Below are 18,568 nucleotides of genomic sequence, written 5' to 3' on the forward strand. Positions count from 1 at the left end.
CTCTGACTCAGACAGTTGAACAGTGCAATACAATAATGCAATCTGGAGGACATAAAGACATGGATGAGTTTTGCTGTGTCCAAAAAGGTCAGGAAATGTCTGGTCTTACTGAGGTTTCTGAGCTGAAAGAAGCAGGATTGAAGAAGCAAAATTTAGATCGAAGATCACACCCAGATTTCTAACAGATGGGTTTGCCTTTAACCCATCATGATCAAGGTCTAACTGCACCTGCTTGGACACATCCTCTGGACCCACAATAAGGACTTCTGTTTTGTCCCCATTAAACCTAAGAATTTTTAGACATCCAGACTTTAATAGTTGCAAGACAGTTGGTAAGATTAACTAGCCTTCCCATGTCATTTCAGTTTATAGCTAAGTAGATCTGAGTATCATCAGCATAAAATGAAAAGAGATATTAAAACTACCCAAAGAACCCAAAATGGAGCCCTGTGGCACACCATTGGTAAGAGAGGCTGAAGCAGACATCCTACCCCCAGTTTGCTGGTTTAAAGTAGGGTTGCAACGGTATGAGATTTTCACGGTATGATAACCGTCTCAGAAAATACCGCGGTATCACGGTTATCACGGTATCACAGTTAGTTTGTATATTATTAAAAGATACACTGACCCTTAAAGAAATTACAAGTTTTTTTGTTCAATTAACTATTTATTGTAGAAACCTGGAACTATTGTATACAAAATGTCTCCTTTAAATAAATAAAAAAAGCTGTAAACATGTTTATATAAATACTGCAAAATTAGAGAAACCTAAATCATGGATTTCAGTACAATTATTTAAGTTTAAATTATTTAGTATCTGATAAACTCAGCCTGGGTCAGTGTCTGATCAACAACTGTTGTAAACGTCCGTTGTACTGCCAAGTTAGAATATAACCAGATACTGCAGAAAGAGAGGATTTATTTCTGACATGACCGTCACAATAGAGATTTCTATTTTAAGGCGTTCACACCGAGTCTGGTTTTAACATATGAAAAACAGACACGTTAGAATTTGAAAATGAACGCATGTAAATTAATGGCGTCTTTCACATCCAGTGAAAGCAAGGACCATAAAAAGCTAGAATTATACTTTCACTAGTGACCGTAGCGCGCGACTCCGCACAGTTCTCTTGCATTACGTTAACAAATACGAGCCTCTTGTAATTCCAGGATGAAAAATGAGAGAACGTGAAGACGTTAAGATTGGGCGTTTTGAAAATAAACAACCATTAAATAATGTGATGAAAAAGCTAATCATTTCGAGTATATGTATAAATATTTAACTTAAGTGTTGGGAAATATTGAAACGGACCTTTAAAGTTACGTACAAGTGCTTTAATTCCACCTTATAAAGGTGTATGAACCCTGCAAACATGACTTTGTTCATTGCGCTGAGGCGCGGCGCGCATAGTGCACGACCTCGCGAATCGACAGCGCGCGAGACCCTCGCGCACGGGTGGAGCCAACGTCATTTTCGCCGCTGATTTTAGTTTAGCTTTTTTTTTTACATTTGTTAAGTCTGATGCACTTTCTGCCATTCTCACCGCTGTGTTGAGTAGCTGAACCGGAGCGGAGTTGCGCATGCGCGGGTCAGTTTCTCCGCTGGCTTGCTTTTTACCGGTAATAAGCAAACGCACACGGTATGATAACCGTGCATTTTAATACCGTGGTATACCGTGAAACCGGTTACCGCTGCAACCCTAGTTTAAAGCATGGTGTCTGTCCAGCCGAACTCATGCAGCAGCATTGTATCCCTCCAGTCAGAGTTATATAGTAACGAAGTAGAACTACTTCACTACTGTACTTTAGAACTAAAATGCTGTATCTGTACTTTACTGGAGTATAATTTTTTTTCCTACTTCCATTTTTACTAGGGTTAGGGTAAAACCCTAGCTGGCGCTGTCACTGGGTCAAGCAATAAGGCTGTCTTATGAGAAAACTGTGCATGCTCCGGTCGCGTCTCGTTTACTCTGCTGCTGCCTTCACTCAACACTTGAGCTTCGCAATCTAGGTTCACTTGACACGTCGTGACTGCCGGCAAAAATGACGTAATTAATTGCGGTGGCTCCACCCATGCGCGTCGCGAGGTCGTGCACCTCTCGATTTTTGTACGTGTGAAGTTACAAGGTGGAATTCATGCACTTGTACGGCAGTTTGAAGGTCTATTTTCAGTATTTTCCAGCACCTTCAGCTTAATTTACAAATACACATATACTCGAAATTATTCCAAATAATTCGCTTTTTATCTCATTAAAAGAGATGGTACTGTGATTGTGGCGGTGAGGGTGAGGAAAGAGACCACCCTGGCCCTACCTAGTGTTTGCGTTTGCTGGAGTGAAAGTAAATTCCTATAGGATGAAGTGCCATCTCTGCCTCCCTAAAGAGGCAGAATAAATATTGGCCTTCAAATATTGACCTTCGAACTTGAAGAAACACATCAATGTAAGTTATAAATATAACACACAGAAGACACTCCAGCTTTAGCTGTCAGTAAGCGCTAGTTAGGTTAGATATCTTGGCTAACTACACTAATTATGTTCATGACGGGCTGCAGTATTCACTTAACATTAGCTGACAATCATAAAGGCGATGTCACGCTGAGTTGTGTTTTTAGCAACAGTAAGCCGTGTCTCTTTTCATGCTGACTAATCATGTGCCCATTTTTATAGTGTAGTGTTTTTATAGGGTAAGGGCATTTATTGAGGGTAAACGCAGGGCAGTAGGCTCACCCTTAGAATCCGATGGACAGATTTAACGTCCAAAATACACCTAGTTTTCTCAGCTAAATTAAGGCGAACTTGTACTTCTGCGTCAAACCTACGACGTAGCGGGACATAGGTTATCTGTTTTTTGTGTACGAAGTGTTAAGCCCAGTTTTTAAGTTGCTACTTGTTTGTACATACAGAACACTTGTATTTGTGGTCTTTGACATCTTTGATTTGTAAGTGATATATAAAAACAACTGAATCAAACTTTAACGGCTTTCTTTAATTAATTCAAAACACAATACTTGTACTTTTTACTTTCAGTACTTGAGTAATAAATTTTAGAATAAACTACTTGCAATACTTAAGTACAAAAAAATGCTGAATACTTCTGTACTTCTACTTAAGTAAAGTTTTTAAAGAACACTTCAACTTCTACTCAAGTCAATTTTTTGATAGAGTACTCAAGTATGGGTCTCTAATACTTTATACAACACTGCCTCCAGTCCAGTCCATGCAACAGCGTGGTATCCCTCTGGCTGAACCCATGTGGCAGCATGCTATTCCGCAAGTCTGTCCTGCAGAGCAGCGTGATTCTCCTCCAGACAGATCCACGACCCTTCAGTAGAGAGACTTGTCACCGAAAACTCAGTCAAGGATGACGTGCACACATGTTTAGAAAGATCTCATGTGCAACAAGGTCAGGGGGGGTCAGCAATTAACAAGATCTTTTTCTCAGCAGTAATATATTGAAGACCATTTAAATTTCCTTACCTCCAAAAGCTGATCAATGCACGAGTCTCCCTAACGACTTTGATCTTATCATTAGTGATCTATCTTTCTGTGTGTCACTACACCATTCACACACACACACACACACACACACACACACGCACTCTCTCTCCCACAGGTGTTGTCCCGGGCCCTGATGTACATACCTCAGCTTGGTAGATATGCAGAAAGCATCCTGGAGAGTGGCAGCAGCAGTGGCAGGAAGTTGGCCAAGTTGCAGGCAATTGGCCGACAAGCTGTAGCAGCTTTATGTGCCCTGGGTGGCTTCAAGGAGACGATCAAGATCGGTTCAGAGGTCCAGGTAAGACTATGGAGTCACACTCCTTCCCACTGAAAACGCTATATAAATAAATTAGACTTATACTGACATGTGGAATGTCTGGGTGAACAGGCATCCCAGAGGCTTTTCTGTCCTAGATCTTAATTGTGCTTGCTTAGTCTTTGCCTTACCTGTTCTAAAGGTAGGGGGGAAAGGAGTTCTGGGAAGCATTGGCGTCGTCATGTCCATTAATGAGCAAGAAGGCATTGCCACAGTCAGGTTTCCCTCATGTGAATATCGGCGAACGTGTAAGGCCTCTGACATCTTGACTGTACCCATCTCCCGCCTCTGCACCCCTCGCTCAGAGGTGAGACTGTGAAAGATTCTTCATCAGCATTTCCTGTCAGCTGACTTTGCCAATTGTATTTCTTGGTAACACGCATACAGTCAACTGCTACAATTTGTAAGCAAAATAGCTTTTTTGTGAGAGAGCTTACACATATTACATATGCTTAGGAGCTATTGCATATATAAGGAGCTATAAGGAAGCGATCACACCAGTCTCAGGAAAAAGGGAGGTTTAATAGAATAAAGTGCACCAAGTCAAAACCCGTCACTTAATCTGAATTGAGGAACAACAAACGACCCTCATGTGGGGAAGTCCCTAATGGGCCACACCCCTCTGAGGGACGAAGATAGCATCACAGCGACAAGAAAAACATAGCATACTGCCGCTGCTGACAGGGGGCCTCCGTACCGTCACACAGTAATTTCATAAAGTCATTTATGAAATAAATACATTCAGTCTAGTAAGGTCAACACATTATATTTATGTGCAATAAATAACAATAAATTTCCCTGTTTAAGGATGCAATTCTTTTCTTAAATGTTTACACTGTATTTGGTGATAATCAGTAATTCCGTGCACATGTTCCTCTGTTATAGGCATTGCCACTTTATAAGCTCTCAATCACTGAGAAGGTTGTGCAGGCAGTGCAGTCCATGCTTCTGCCACAGGAAGGCAGCCTGTCCATCCACACGTCCTTACCGGCCTCTGGAGACGGATCCAGTCCAGTCATGGCTGCTGTGCGCCTGTTGGCTGAGATAAGGACTAGGTCAGAACATAGAACGCTAAAGCAGGACTGTCACTCTTGTTCTGGTCTCATATGTGAATGGCTCTTGTAAATGGTGTGGTTGTGACTCTGTTTTCTCTCATAGAGCATGTCTGGTAATGGCTCAGTTGCTGGAGGACAGTTCATTCTGTGAGGAGTTTATCCAGCAATGCCCTGCTGCTGTGGAGGTTCTCAACCTAGTGGCACAGGAGTGCAGCCCTGGTAATGTAGTCACTCCATACAAGACATGGTATAAAAAATACACAAAATGTGCATTTGTAGTTGAAAAAATTGTTGTAAATATTATAGAAACGTTCACTGAGAAATAGTTTCACTGCTATGCTGTTCATTTACTATAATCTGCCATCATCTGTCTGATTCATTTTTGTCTTCATCTTTGCTTTGATGGCGTTATTGACTTGCTTTGCCTTTTTTACAGTTAATGTTGCAGATAATTGGCAAGTAATTCAGGAAGTAAATACTGAATAACATGACATTTACTCTAGTACTGAAAAGATGATTTCTTCTAGCTTAGTTTCTGAGTAATTTTGTGTGTGTGTGTGTGTGTGTATGTGTGTATATGTGTGCATCTGTGTGTATGTGCGTGCTTGCATGCATCTCTGTGTGTGTAGGTGAGCGGTTGGGCATGGTGGAGTCTCAGTGTGAGAGAGTTCGAATGTTGTACCGAGACTGCGCCCGCCCCCCTCCTCTCCCTCTCCAGACGGACAGAAGACAGGTCTCTTGTTTCTGTTTCTTGGTCTTAGTGTGTTATTAAAGTTTAAAATAGGATGTGGATTTGGTAGCATTATTAAGTGTTTTGTGATTACATTAACTTGAAGGGAATGTCTTGATTTGAGATTTTTGCATTCATGTTGTGGAAGTTGTTAATGTTGATTTTGGCAAGCTGATTTGAACTTTTCTATTCAAGTTAGTGGATTTTTACCACATTAGGTTTTGCATAATCTAAATACAAGTTATTTTACATTTAAATATTGTCATAGGACATCTCTGTGTGGCTCTCCCTTTGCAGCCAAAGGAGATTACATGGTGTCCATCCCACGTCTTCCCACCTGTGCGTGCCTGTATGTTCTCATCCCACTTGACCTCTGTGACCTTTCTTGCGGACCCCAGTGCTGGGGGGGGGCTACCGCGAGGCACTTTCATCTATGCCACTTCACCAGTTCCTGTTCAGGTATATATTTTGAAGAAGGTACAGCTAACAGCATACAACCTTTAACAGCATACATCATCTATTTCCAGGGTAGCTTTTTAAGGTTTTCAGTCTGACCTAACAAAGCTGAAATTAAAGCTACAGTTTTATAATAAAATGTGTACAACATGTGATTTGTGTATAATTACATTTCAAACACTGTACATTTTTTCTTTTTAGTTTTGCACACAAAAGAGGCTGTCACTCATTTCTGTTCACAATATTCCATCATCACTGTCTTTTCTCAGGCTCCATCCTTTTATTGGGAGATCGAAATAGTGACCTACGGAGATTCTGAGGATGACAGTGGTCCAATTGTGTCTTTTGGCTTTGCCACAGAAGCAGAAAAGAGAGACGGTGCCTGGACTAACCCTGTTGGCACCTGTCTCTTTCACAAGTATTCTTTTTTTGATATCCTTTTCCCATTTATTTGAATTGGCTCATACTGAGTACTTGTTGAAATGTCCTCTTTAACACTCCTGATTAGATTATGTACCTGGTGTAACACTCATATTTCTGATGTATTTCCTTTGTTAGTAATGGCAGGGCAGTGCATTATAATGGCTCCAGTTTGCTGCAGTGGAAGAGTGTGAGACTGGATGTGACTCTACTTCCTGGTAAGATGTCATGGATGTTTTGATGTTTTTGTTTTGATGGATGTTTTTGACACCTTAGTAGCACATTTCTGTATCTAGAATATAGCCAGTGAATTTCTGGACAAGGATAAAAACTGCTGTATAATTTAGACCAGCTGCTCTTTCAAACATTTTGCATGCATGCACTTGTTATTTTTCATCTAATATTTTAATGTACTGTGTATAATTCACTGTGCATAATAATAAAAGTTAGGGATGATGTGCTCATTTTTCTCTCATTGCCCTGGCTTACTCAGGAGACGTTGCTGGGATCGGCTGGGAGCGTCTGGAGGGAACCCCACCTCCCCCAGGACAGGCTCCTAAAGGCAGGGTGTATTTCACCTACTGTGGTCAGCGTCTCAGCCCCTGCCTGGAAGATGTGGCTGGAGGCATGTGGCCCCTAGTCCACATTCAGAAGAAGGTACCCTATCGAATAAGTACCCTATCATACCCAAACGATATCAATTAAATACATTACAACTTCCAGCCTGTAGATATATTACACTGAGGTCATAAATTAGTGATGTTGGGTTGCTCTGATACAGTTCCTTCTCAGTATGTTTTTTAATTTTTTAATGGTTAGTTTAGTAGCTGAAACTGCGAAAGGTCACTGCCAAATTACATCAGAATACTAGAACATAGTTTGTGTGCCACTACATTAACTGCTAAGCTGCATCTACCATCTATGGACCTAAACAATGTATCTGTGTATCTGCACATTTCTAGAACACAAAGGTCCGTGCTAACTTTGGGTGCCGGCCGTTTGCATACGCAGAGGGTCAGGCTCACCGGAACGCTGCTGATCTGTGTATAGACCTGTCCGAGGAAATCAGTGCCAACTTTGAGGCCCTACCATTTGCAATGGCCTCAGACAGTGACAATGATGCTGGGGCCAGTGTGACGTCTGATTCAGGCTCCCATGGACCTCCCTGTCGCATTGCTGCTGTTGCAGCTGCTCAACAACGTAAGGCTTGTCTTGCACAGTTGATGCATCAGTGACAGATATTGTGTAGAACTGCTCTTAGCAGTGATTCCTGTAACATGCTCTAATCCAGTTGTCAATGAACCTACAGTTGCATTACGTATTCATTCTGTTCTACTGTTGCAAAAGCACACTTAACCAGTTAATCTTGTAAGCTTTTTTGTGTTTTAATTTCATAAATGAAAACTGAAGCTAGGGTTAGGGTTAGTAGGTAGGGTTATCTTGGTAGGGGTCCTATTTCAAAGTCACAATAATATGCATATGATGTAAAACCTGTTTGCTTAAACAGCATAAAAACCTTGTAATGTCCATAACTCTTACCTTACCTCTTACCTCTTCTTTGAGTAGAGTATAACAGTGATGCTTCCTGTTACTACAAAGTTGAGCTTAGCTATGAGAATCTGGTGACCTCAGGCCCTAATCCACATCCCCCACATCTTGCTGATGATGAAAGTGATGATGAGGATGACGAAGATGTACCAAGGGTGAGGAAAGTGGTCTTACTGTTTTCAGAGATACTTATTTTAATTTGACTTTCATCGTCCCCAGTCTCACTCTACGTCTGCTCTCCCCAGGAGGACCACTACGCCCTCCTTGTGAAAGCCTGGGAGACCAAAGTGTTTCCCACTATTCGCCGCCGCTTCAGGAATGAAGCGGAGAGGAAATCAGGTCTAGATCAGATCAAAGGAGCTCTCCAACTTGGTGAGAACAATAATTTACATACTCTGTTCATATAGTTTTATTTACTGAGTAACAAATAAAATGGCCAATTCAAATTTGGAGTTACAAAATGAGTAAATAATTGCAGTAAATATTTGCTTTGCTTTGTGTGTGTGGGTTATGTTTGTCTTCTAGGAATGGTGGACATCGCAAGACAAACGGTGGAGTTCCTGTATGAGGAGAATGGGGGTATTCCTCGAGACCTCTACCTCCCAACTATCGAGGACATCAAAGACGAGGCCAATAAATTTACTATTGACAAAGTCCGTAAAGGTACACCCAGCTAAAGCTCTCTATTGCAGAGGGGGAATAAATGTGTTAGGGAGAGAATGTCACCATTAGTTGAACACATATGTGCTTTCGTGTTTTAACCTGTGAGATAAGTTGGGACAAAGTAAATTATTTAATAGTGGTCTGTATCATCAGGGTTTTGAGTCTGTAATAATGCCTGTGTTTGAGAGATTAGATTTTCAATTTTTTTTTTTTTTTTAAGTTTTCATGTTCGTGTGAATTCAAACCCATATCCTGTAGGGTTGACGGTGGTTATACGCTGCCCTGAAAGCAGCAACACTGGCAGCAGCACAGGAGGAACGGCCTTACCCAAGTTTGCTGTCCGAGGCATGCTTAAAACATTTGGCCTTCATGGAATGGTTCTTGATGTGGACTCTGTAAGTTGTCTGTAAAAAAAAAAACCTTTATTGAGAAACAGTTATTTTAGAGTTTGTTCTTTATTCTAGTTTGAGAGAAATATTGAGCAGATTAGCATAATGCTAAAGAGAATATAAAGATGACAAATAGTGAATAAGTCCTGATGTTAACCAATATCCATCACGTCAGGTATAAAATGACAAATGAAATTGGTTACATCTTTTTAAAAAATATTCACTATATATACTTTCCATTTAAAATATACACTATGTATACTTTCCCTTTAAAATATACACTATATATACTTCCCCTTTAAAATATAAACTATGTATACTTTCCATTTAAAATATACACTATGTATACCGGTACTTTCCCTTTCGCAGGTGTCCTATACCTCCTGCCCACATCCATATTTTTTCCCCTCATAGTTTCATAGTAAATTATTGGGCATTATCTCATTATCTTTCACACAATGAGTCTCTTTCCTCCATGTTTCATGATTGAATAAGACTTTTGTATATGATGAATATTGTGTGTTTGTGTGTCTTTGTATATGTTTGTGCTTGCTTTTGTATGCATGCGTGTACATATACACATTTGCCCAGGTAAATGAACTGGTCCAGGTGGAGACATATTTACGCAGTGAAGGTGTGCTGGTCAGGTACTGGTACCCCATTGAGATACTGGAGCGTCCACCAGCAGGTTCTCGAAGAACTGCTGCCAATGGCCTTGTGTCTCTGGACAGCAGCAACATTCAGATTCACAGGTGAAGCAAAAATTCACTTTACTAAGATGAACCAATGAAACAGATGGACAGTCTTTGAGTCTTTGTGTTTGTGTGTTTCAGGGAGCTACTGCGTGGTGAGAGTGCTCTGGCACGTTTGTACTGCCGCATGGCGTTACTCAATATCTTTGCGCCAAAGAGCCCTCACACCTTCACACGACTCTTCCACATCCCAGCTGTACGGGACATCACCCTTGAACACCTGCAGCTGCTGTCTAATCAGTTGCTTGCTCCACCTCTGTCAGGTAAAACTAACATTTTGTAAGGTTTCCAAAAGCAAACTGCTTCATACCTGTGTAGATTGGACGGAGGTTTCATTGTTGTTGAGGGTGAAGGGTGACGGATCTCATTTATGTGACGGATCACTTGTGTGTGTGTGTGTGTGTGTGTGTGTGTGTGTGTGTGTGTGTGTATGTATGTATATATATATATATATAAATAATATATTAGGGGTGGGCATAGATTTAAAAAATGGCTCATTCAGATGTGTGCTACCCAAGTAATGACTAAAAGTCAGTTTTTGAGATAGGGTTTCTTAATACAGAGGGTGCATTAGACCAGGGGCTCATCTCCTGTTTCCAAAATGCATCAATGACTGCTTGAGAAAGCTGTTCTCCTCTGATACTTGAAGAAAAAAAACATGCTCAATAAAATGTACTCGTGTTCAACGGTTTATTCAGTTAAACATGAAAATAGTACTGTATGCCTACATACTTTAAGAGGAAATATTCAGTCAAAAATGAATTTGTAACCCTATACTGTATATTAAAAGTGGTTGATAACATGTTTATTCAGCTAAACATGAGATTTGAAATGTAAGCCAACATTTACTACATTTAACTTCAGACTGGTAGAACTCCTGCAATAAACTAATTCCACATTGCATGAGGTGCAAACAACTTTAGTCTTGTCAGTGTCTCCATTAGGAAGCTTCTTAAAAATGAATTTTCCAGCAAACCTGGTGGCTTCGTGGCTGCATCCATTTACAAGTGTCCGAGTCCAAGTCCCCAGTGAGCAAGCCAAGGGCAACAGTGGCAAGGAAAAACTCCCTAAGAGAGCTTTAGGAAGAAACCTTGAGAGGAACCAAGACTCAGGGGGGGAACCCATCCTCCTTTGGCTGACACCGGTCACCATGACAACAATTAAAAAGATAGAAAAACAAAGAAAAGATGTGAAGGATAAATAAATTCCGTCTTGGTGTGTATTTATATACATCAGTTCTTTATGTACAGTCATCGCCAAAAGTTTTGAGAATGATACAAATATTAATTTTTACAAAGTCTACTGCTACAACTTCATTGCAGCCCTGCCTTAAAAGGACCAGCTAACATCGTTTCAGTGATTGCTCCATTAACACAGGTGTGGGTGTTGATGAGGACAGGGCTGGAGATCAATCTGTCATGATTAAGTAAGAATGACACCACTGGACACTTTAAAAGGAGGCTGGTGCTTGTTTCTCATTGTTCATGATGATCATCGTTTCTCTTCCGTTAACCATGGTTATCTCTAAAGAAACACGTGCAGTCATCATTGCACTGCACAAAAATGGCCCAAGAAAGACCAGCAAGCGCCAGGACCGTCTCTTAAAAGTGTTTTAGCTGCAGGATCGGGCTACCAGCAGTGCAGAGCTTGCACAGGAATGGCAGCAGGCAGGTGTGAGTGCATCTGCACGCACTGTGAGGCGGAGACTCTTGGAGCAAGGCCTGGTCTCAAGGAGGGCAGCAAAGAAGCCACTTCTCTCCAGAAAAACATCAGGGACAGACTGATATTCTGCAAAAGGTACAGGGAGTGGACTGCTGAGGACTGAGGTAAAGTCATTTTCTCTGATGAATCCCCTTTCTGATTGTTTGGGACATCTGGAAAACAGCTTGTTCGGAGAAGACGAGGTGAGCGCTACCACCAGTCTTGTCTCATGCCAACTGTAAAGCATCCTGAAACCATTCATGTGTGGGGTTGCTTCTCAGCCAAGGGAATCGGCTCTCTCACAGTCTTGCCTAAAAACACAGCCATGAATAAAGAATGGTACCAGAATGTCCTCCGAGAGCAACTTCTCCCAACCATCCAAGAGCAGTTTGGTGATCAACAATGCCTTCTCCAGCATGATGGGAGCACCTTGCCTTAAAGCAAAGGTGATAACTAAATGGCTCAGGGAACAAAACATAGAGATTTAGGGTTCATGGCCTGGAAACTCCCCAGATCTTAATCCCATTGAGAACTTGTGGTCAATCATCAAGAGACGGGTGGACAAACAAAAACCTACACATTCTGACAAAATGCAAGCATTGATTGTGCAAGAATGGACTGCTATCAGTCAGGATTTGGTCCAGAAGTGGATTGAGAGCATGCCACAGAGAATTGCAGAGGTCCTGAAGAAGAAGGGTCATCACTGCAAATATTGACTTGCTGCATTAACTCATTCTAACTGTCAATAAAAGCTTTTGTTACTCATAATATGATTGCAATTATATTTCTGTATGTGATAAAAACATCTGACAAACACACATAAAAACCAGAGGGCAGCAGATCATGTGAAAATATAATATTTGTGTCATTCTCAACTTTTGGCCATGACTGTAATTCCTATTCAGTCCTAAATGTCTTGATGGTTGGTAGTGTTAGTCATAGCAGGGTAGAATTCCGGGCGGTGAGAGGGTCAAGGGTAGTGGGTTTATCCTTCATCCACACTGGTTAGTCAGGGTAGTGGGTTGATCCTTCATCATATCTGGTTAGGCAGGAGGTGGCTGGCCCAGGATGGATCCCAAGAAAGGCTTGTCTCTCCTCGTCTCAGTGTTTCTCGGGTAGGCAGGCAGCCATGTAGAAAAATACAGAAATTAGCTCTGTATGAGGTCATTTGCAGGACAGATGAAATTTAACCATTTCTGGAGGGTGGCAGCAACTCCGGCAACTTCTCTGTAAACTCTAGGGTTTACAGAGAATGGTCCGAAAAAGAGAAAATCTGCAGTGAGCAGCAGTTCTGTGGGCGCAAATGCCTTTTTCAATCAGTCAATCAAATTTTATTTATATAGTGCTTTTTACAACAGTTGTTGTCACAAAGCAGCTTTACAAGTGCTGAGTCCTAGCCCCCAGTGAGCAAGCCAAGGGCAACAGTGACAAGGAAAAACTCTTTAAGTTTAAAGTTAAGTCTTTAAGTCAACATGTCGAACCTTGAGGCAGATGGGCTACAGCAGCAGAAGACACACCGGGTGACACTCCTGTCAGCTAAGAACAGGAAACTAAGGCTACAATTCGCATAGGCTCACCATTGGACAAAAGAAGATTGGAAAAACGTTGCCTGGTCTGATGAGTCTCGATTTCTGCTGCAACATTCGGATGGTAGGGTCAGATTTTGGTGTCAACAACATGAAAGCATGGATCCATCCTGCCTTGTATCAACGGCTCAGGCTGGTGGTGGTGGTGCAATGGTGTGGGGGATATTTTCCTAGCACACTTTGGGCCCATTTTAGTACCAATTGAACATCATGTCAACGCCATTGCCTACCTGTGTATTGTTGCTGACCCTGTCCATTCCTTTAACACCACGGTGTACCCATCTTCTGATGGCTACTTCCAGCAAGATAATGCGCCATGTCATAAAGCGTGGATCATCTCGGACTGGTTTGTTGAACTCGAATGGCCTCCACAGTCACCAGATCTCAATCCAATAGAGCACATTTGGGATGTGGTGGAACGGGAGATTCACATCATGGATGTGTAGCCGACAAATCTGCAGCAACTGTGTGATGCTATCATGTCAATATGGACCAGACTCTCTGAGGAATGTTTCCAGTACCTTGTTGAATCTGCCATGAAGGATTAAGGCAGTTCTGAAGGCAAAAAGGGCCCAACCCGGTACTAGCAAGGTGTACCTAATTAAGTGGCTGGTGAGAGAGAGAGAGTGTGTGAGTGTGTGAGTGAGTGAGTGAGTGAGTGTGAGGACCATTTACTAAAGCAATCCAGTAGCTTCATTATACCTATTATAGAGAAAAACAGAAATTTGTTAGTGTTATTTTACTCAAATTTTGAATCATTCATGAGGCACTTCATGCCACTGTTGCCCCTGGATCTGGACCCATGAATTTGTAAAGCTGCTTTGTGACATGTGTTGTAAATAAAATTATATTATATATACAACATATAAATAATATAAATACACTGCTCAAAAAAATAAAGGGAACACTCAAATAACATCCTAGATCTGAATGAATGAAATATTCTCATTGAATACTGTTCTGTACAAAGTTGAATGTGCTGACAACAAAATCACACAAAAATCATCAATGGAAATAAATTTATTAACCAATGGAGGCCTGGATTTGGAGCCACACACAAAATTAAAGTGGAAAAACACACTACAGGCTGATCCAACTTTGATGTAATGTCCTTAAAACAAGTCAAAATGAGGCTCAGTATTGTGTGTGGCCTCCACGTGCCTGTATGACCTCTCTACAACGCCTGGGCATGCTCCTGATGAGGTGGCGGATGGTCTCCTGAGGGATCTCCTCCCAGACCTGGACTAAAGCATCCGCCAACTCCTGGACAGTCTGTGGTGCAACGTGACGTTGGTGGATGGAGCGAGACATGATGTCCCAGATGTGCTCAATCTGATTCAGGTCTGACACACTCCAGCCACATGAGGTCTAGCATTGTCCTGCATTAGGAGGAACCCAGGGCCAACCGCACCAGCATATGGTGTCACAAGGAATCTGAGGATCTCATCTCGGTACCTAATGGCAGTCAGGCTACCTCTGGTGAACACATGGAGGGCTGTGCGGCCCTCCAAAGAAATGCCACCCCACATCATTACTGACCCACTGCCAAACCGGTCATGCTGAAGGATGTTGCAGGCAGCAGATCGCTCTCCGCAGCGTCTCCAGACTCTGTCACGTCTGTCACATGTGCTCAGTGTGAACCTGCTTTCATCTGTGAAGAGCACAAGGCGCCAGTGGCGAATTTGCCAATCCTGGTGTTCTCTGGCAAATGCCAAGCGTCCTGCACGGTGTTGGGCTGTGAGCACAACCCCCATCTGTGGACGTCGGGCCCTCATACCATCCTCATGGAGTCGGTTTCTAACCGTTTGTGCAGACACATGCACATTTGTGGCCCGCTGGAGGTCATTTTGCAGGGCTCTGGCAGTGCTCCTCCTGTTCCTTCTTGCACAAAGGAGGATGTAGCAGTCCTGCTGCTGGGTTGTTGCCCTCCTACGGCCTCCTCCACGTCTCCTGGTGTACTGGCCTGTCTCCTGGTAGCGCCTCCAGCCTCTGGACACTACGCTGACAGACACAGCAAACCTTCTTGCCACAGCTCGCATTGATGTGCCATCCTGGATGAGCTGCACTACCTGAGCCACTTGTGTGGGTTGTAGAGTCCGTCTCAGGCTACCACGAGTGTGAAAGGACCACCAACATTCAAAAGTGACCAAAACATCAGCCAGAAAGCATAGGTACTGAGAAGTGGTCTGTGGTCCCCACCTGCAGAACCACTCCTTTATAGGGGGGTCTTGCTAATTGCCTCTCATTTCTACCTGTTGTCTATTCCATTTGCACAACAGCAGGTGAAATTGATTCACAATCAGTGTTGCTTCCTAACTGAACAGGTTGGTTTCACAGAAGTGTGGTTGACTTGGAGTTATATTGTGTTGTTTAAGTGTTCCCTTTATTTTTTTGAGCAGTGTATGTATATTTATAAATAATATTATAATATAAATAAAATTGACTTTGACTTTAGGGCTAACTAGCAACTGCTTGGTTTTATATATGATCACATTATGAGCAGTAATAGCATTTTTGTAAGTTTACTATTTGTAAGTTTACTAATTGAAATAATGCTGCTATCATTTTCCCTGAAAAATTTCCTTCCTGATTTCTGTCTGTTAGATGGCTCCATCAGCTCAAACTCTATCTTGTTGGCCCAGTCGGTGCTTCACAACCTTCAAGGCCAGAGCTGTTCCCCAACTGAGCTCTTTTATCAAGGTAACGCACAGACCGTGCGTGAGTGGTTGACTGTGGCGATCAGCAGGGCCTTGCACCAAGGAGAAGAGAGCTTGCTGGAGCTTACCAAACAGATTTGCTGCTTTCTCCAGGTACAAAAGTTCTCCATTTTGGTAGTACTTGGTCTGAGATTTTAGTCTAATGAAAGATCTGCTATGACATCATACACTGTTACAATACTCAATATTTTGTAGTTCAGCTTGTTGAATATGTGCACCATATGATTTCATATAATCTTTTAAGTATTTTATACTTATTAATAATAATGATGGACAGATGTTTAGAATCAGAAACAAGTTGTATTTGGCAGGTATGCTACATACATAAGGCATTTGTTTTGATGAAACAAATCAAACATACTGGAATGTTCACATGTATACAGAGTGCATAGATAAGGGAATTAACATATATATATAGTCCCTGACATAAATTCTGTCACTTATCCATGTTGTGGAAGTAAAAGTTTATAACCTGACTTTAAATTCATCGCTTGGTTTTAGAAATTACTCATATGAAAGCTGAAACCCTCCCAAATGAGATTTACCTGCCTCAAATCAATATTTCTGCAGTAAAGCAAATTTATTTTCGTAAATTAAATCTCATTTGGGAGGGTTTCAGCTTTCATATGAGTCATTTCTAAAACCAATCGATGAATTTAAAGTCAGGTTATAAGCTTTTGTTTGCACAACATGGATCAGCGACAGAACTTATGTCAGGGACTGTGTGTGTATATATATATATATATATATATATACACACTCACCGGCCACTTTATTAGGTACACCTGTCCAACTGCTCATTAACACCAAATGTCGAATCAGCCAATCACATGGCAGCAACTTGAATTTAGGCATGTAGACATGACCAAGACGATCTGCTGCAGTTTAAACCGAGCATCAGAATGGGGAAGAAAGGTGATTTAAGTGACTTTGAATGTGGCATGGTTTTTGGTGCCAGACGGGCTGGTCTGAATATTTCAGAAACTGCTGATCTACAGGAATTTTCACACACAACCATCTCTAGGGTTTACAAAGGATGGTCAGAAAAAAAGAAAATATCCAGTGAGCGGCAGTTCTGTGGGCGCAAATGCCTTGTTGATGCCAGAAGTCAGAGGAGAACTTGTTTGAGCTGATAGAATGGCAACAGCAACTCAAATAACCAGTCATTACAACCGAGGCATGCAGAAGAGCAACTCTGAATGCACAACACATTGAACTTTGAGCAGCAGAAGACCACACTGGGTGCCCCTCTTGTCAGATAAGAACAGGAAACTGAGGCTATAATTTGCACAGGCTCACCAAAATTGGACAATAGATGATTGGAAAAACATTGCATGGTCTGATGAGTCTCGATTTCTGCTACAACATTTGGATGGTAGGGTCAGAATTTGGCGTAATCAACATGAAAGCATGGATCCATCCTGCCTTGTATCAACGGTTCAGGCTGTTGGTGGTCGTGCACTGGTGTGGGGGATATTTTCCTGGCACTTTGCACAACCTACCTGAGTATTGTTGCTGACAATGTCCATCCCTTTATGACCACAATATACCCTTCTTCTGATGGCTACTTCCAGCAGGATAATGAGCCATGTCATAAAGTATGAATCATCTGTATATTTTTTGATTAAGCATTTTAAATGTAAACAAAAGTTAACAATAAACAAAAGTCCTGCAGTAATGTTCAGTATAATGTATAATGAAGATCTTGTTGCATATTATTGTTATTTACACCTTATTACTGTGAAATTGTTATACATAGTTTGAAGTTGAATGGCTATGTATAAATAAACATTTCACAGTTGTTTTTCATGCATTAAAACAAAACAAAGGAAATGTGCTCCATTTGGTTGACTATAGGCTAAATGACAGGGTCTATAGGCTAAATGACAGGGTCTAGGCCAGCAGTCACCTTTTTTGTGCTACAGACCCTTTTTAACGGACAGGCCTTTAAAGTGTGGGGGGTAAAAACTGATGTAATTGGGAGAGAATCCCAATTTTTTTTTAATTTATCAAAATAAAACATCACTCAGACTCTGATCATCGATAAAATATTGTTATAAGCAAACATCGATGCAAGTAATGTTGAGGAGGAGTAACAGTGAGGTACTGTATCTTGTCTACAAATATCTTTGAGTCTTTAGGGTGTTGAGCATTAAGTGGTGGGACCTGCACCAGAACACCAGCTGCTAGACTATTGTGGGCAGTGTTGTCACCATGGTGGTGTAGGTACAGTCATTGGTATAAAGACTAAAGACTAAGAGGTGAGCGCACTAGTGCTGACAATGAGGGGTTCTGGTTTTTGTTTTCCCAGCTGTATCTGCGGGCTTCTATCTGTCAGGAAATATGTTATCTCCTGATAGAAGATCTCACCCATACAGCTGGATGAGTCTGGCCTGCAGCAGTTTTGGTTAAACGTTTAGCAGATACTGACATTTCAGTACATAACAAGATACTGACATTGCTTTGTGTGATCAAGTGTGTATGGTTTCAGATCTTAATTTATTTGGTGTTTGTTTATTACATAATGTTTTATATTATTGGTGAAACTCCAGAATGCCCCAGACCAGTTCACATCAGAGGAGTTCCCCATCTCAGAGTTAAAGGTCAGCATGGATGTGAACTTCCCTGGTGCTGCATTTGTGGTTGTATCTTGTAAAGAAAGTCAGCTTGGATGCCGTAAAGAGTGAGTAAACATTCCCTTTGAATAATTCAGTATGAAGCTTCAGTCCAAAAAT

At 41.6% G+C, this 18,568-nt stretch overlaps 1 protein-coding gene across 7 annotated transcripts in view; it reads left to right on the forward strand.

Moving 5' to 3' along the window:
- hectd4 (HECT domain E3 ubiquitin protein ligase 4) overlaps nt 1-18,568 on the forward strand; it is a 168,319-nt gene that overhangs the window by 119,374 nt on the left and 30,377 nt on the right. For all 7 annotated transcript variants that reach the window (XM_076987116.1, XM_076987115.1, XM_076987110.1 and 4 more), the window contains exons 41-58: nt 3,616-3,798; nt 3,959-4,123; nt 4,702-4,871; nt 4,975-5,090; nt 5,501-5,604; nt 5,899-6,060; nt 6,327-6,475; nt 6,616-6,695; nt 6,971-7,134; nt 7,440-7,677; nt 8,044-8,180; nt 8,271-8,397; nt 8,551-8,688; nt 8,947-9,083; nt 9,669-9,829; nt 9,911-10,092; nt 15,721-15,926; nt 18,386-18,516. In XM_076987116.1, coding sequence (XP_076843231.1) covers nt 3,616-3,798; nt 3,959-4,123; nt 4,702-4,871; nt 4,975-5,090; nt 5,501-5,604; nt 5,899-6,060; nt 6,327-6,475; nt 6,616-6,695; nt 6,971-7,134; nt 7,440-7,677; nt 8,044-8,180; nt 8,271-8,397; nt 8,551-8,688; nt 8,947-9,083; nt 9,669-9,829; nt 9,911-10,092; nt 15,721-15,926; nt 18,386-18,516 — 2,750 coding nt within the window. The remainder of the gene's footprint in view (nt 1-3,615; nt 3,799-3,958; nt 4,124-4,701; nt 4,872-4,974; nt 5,091-5,500; nt 5,605-5,898; nt 6,061-6,326; nt 6,476-6,615; nt 6,696-6,970; nt 7,135-7,439; nt 7,678-8,043; nt 8,181-8,270; nt 8,398-8,550; nt 8,689-8,946; nt 9,084-9,668; nt 9,830-9,910; nt 10,093-15,720; nt 15,927-18,385; nt 18,517-18,568) is intronic.

This window comes from Brachyhypopomus gauderio, unplaced genomic scaffold (assembly GCF_052324685.1).
Source record: "Brachyhypopomus gauderio isolate BG-103 unplaced genomic scaffold, BGAUD_0.2 sc51, whole genome shotgun sequence".
NCBI lineage: Eukaryota > Metazoa > Chordata > Actinopteri > Gymnotiformes > Hypopomidae > Brachyhypopomus > Brachyhypopomus gauderio.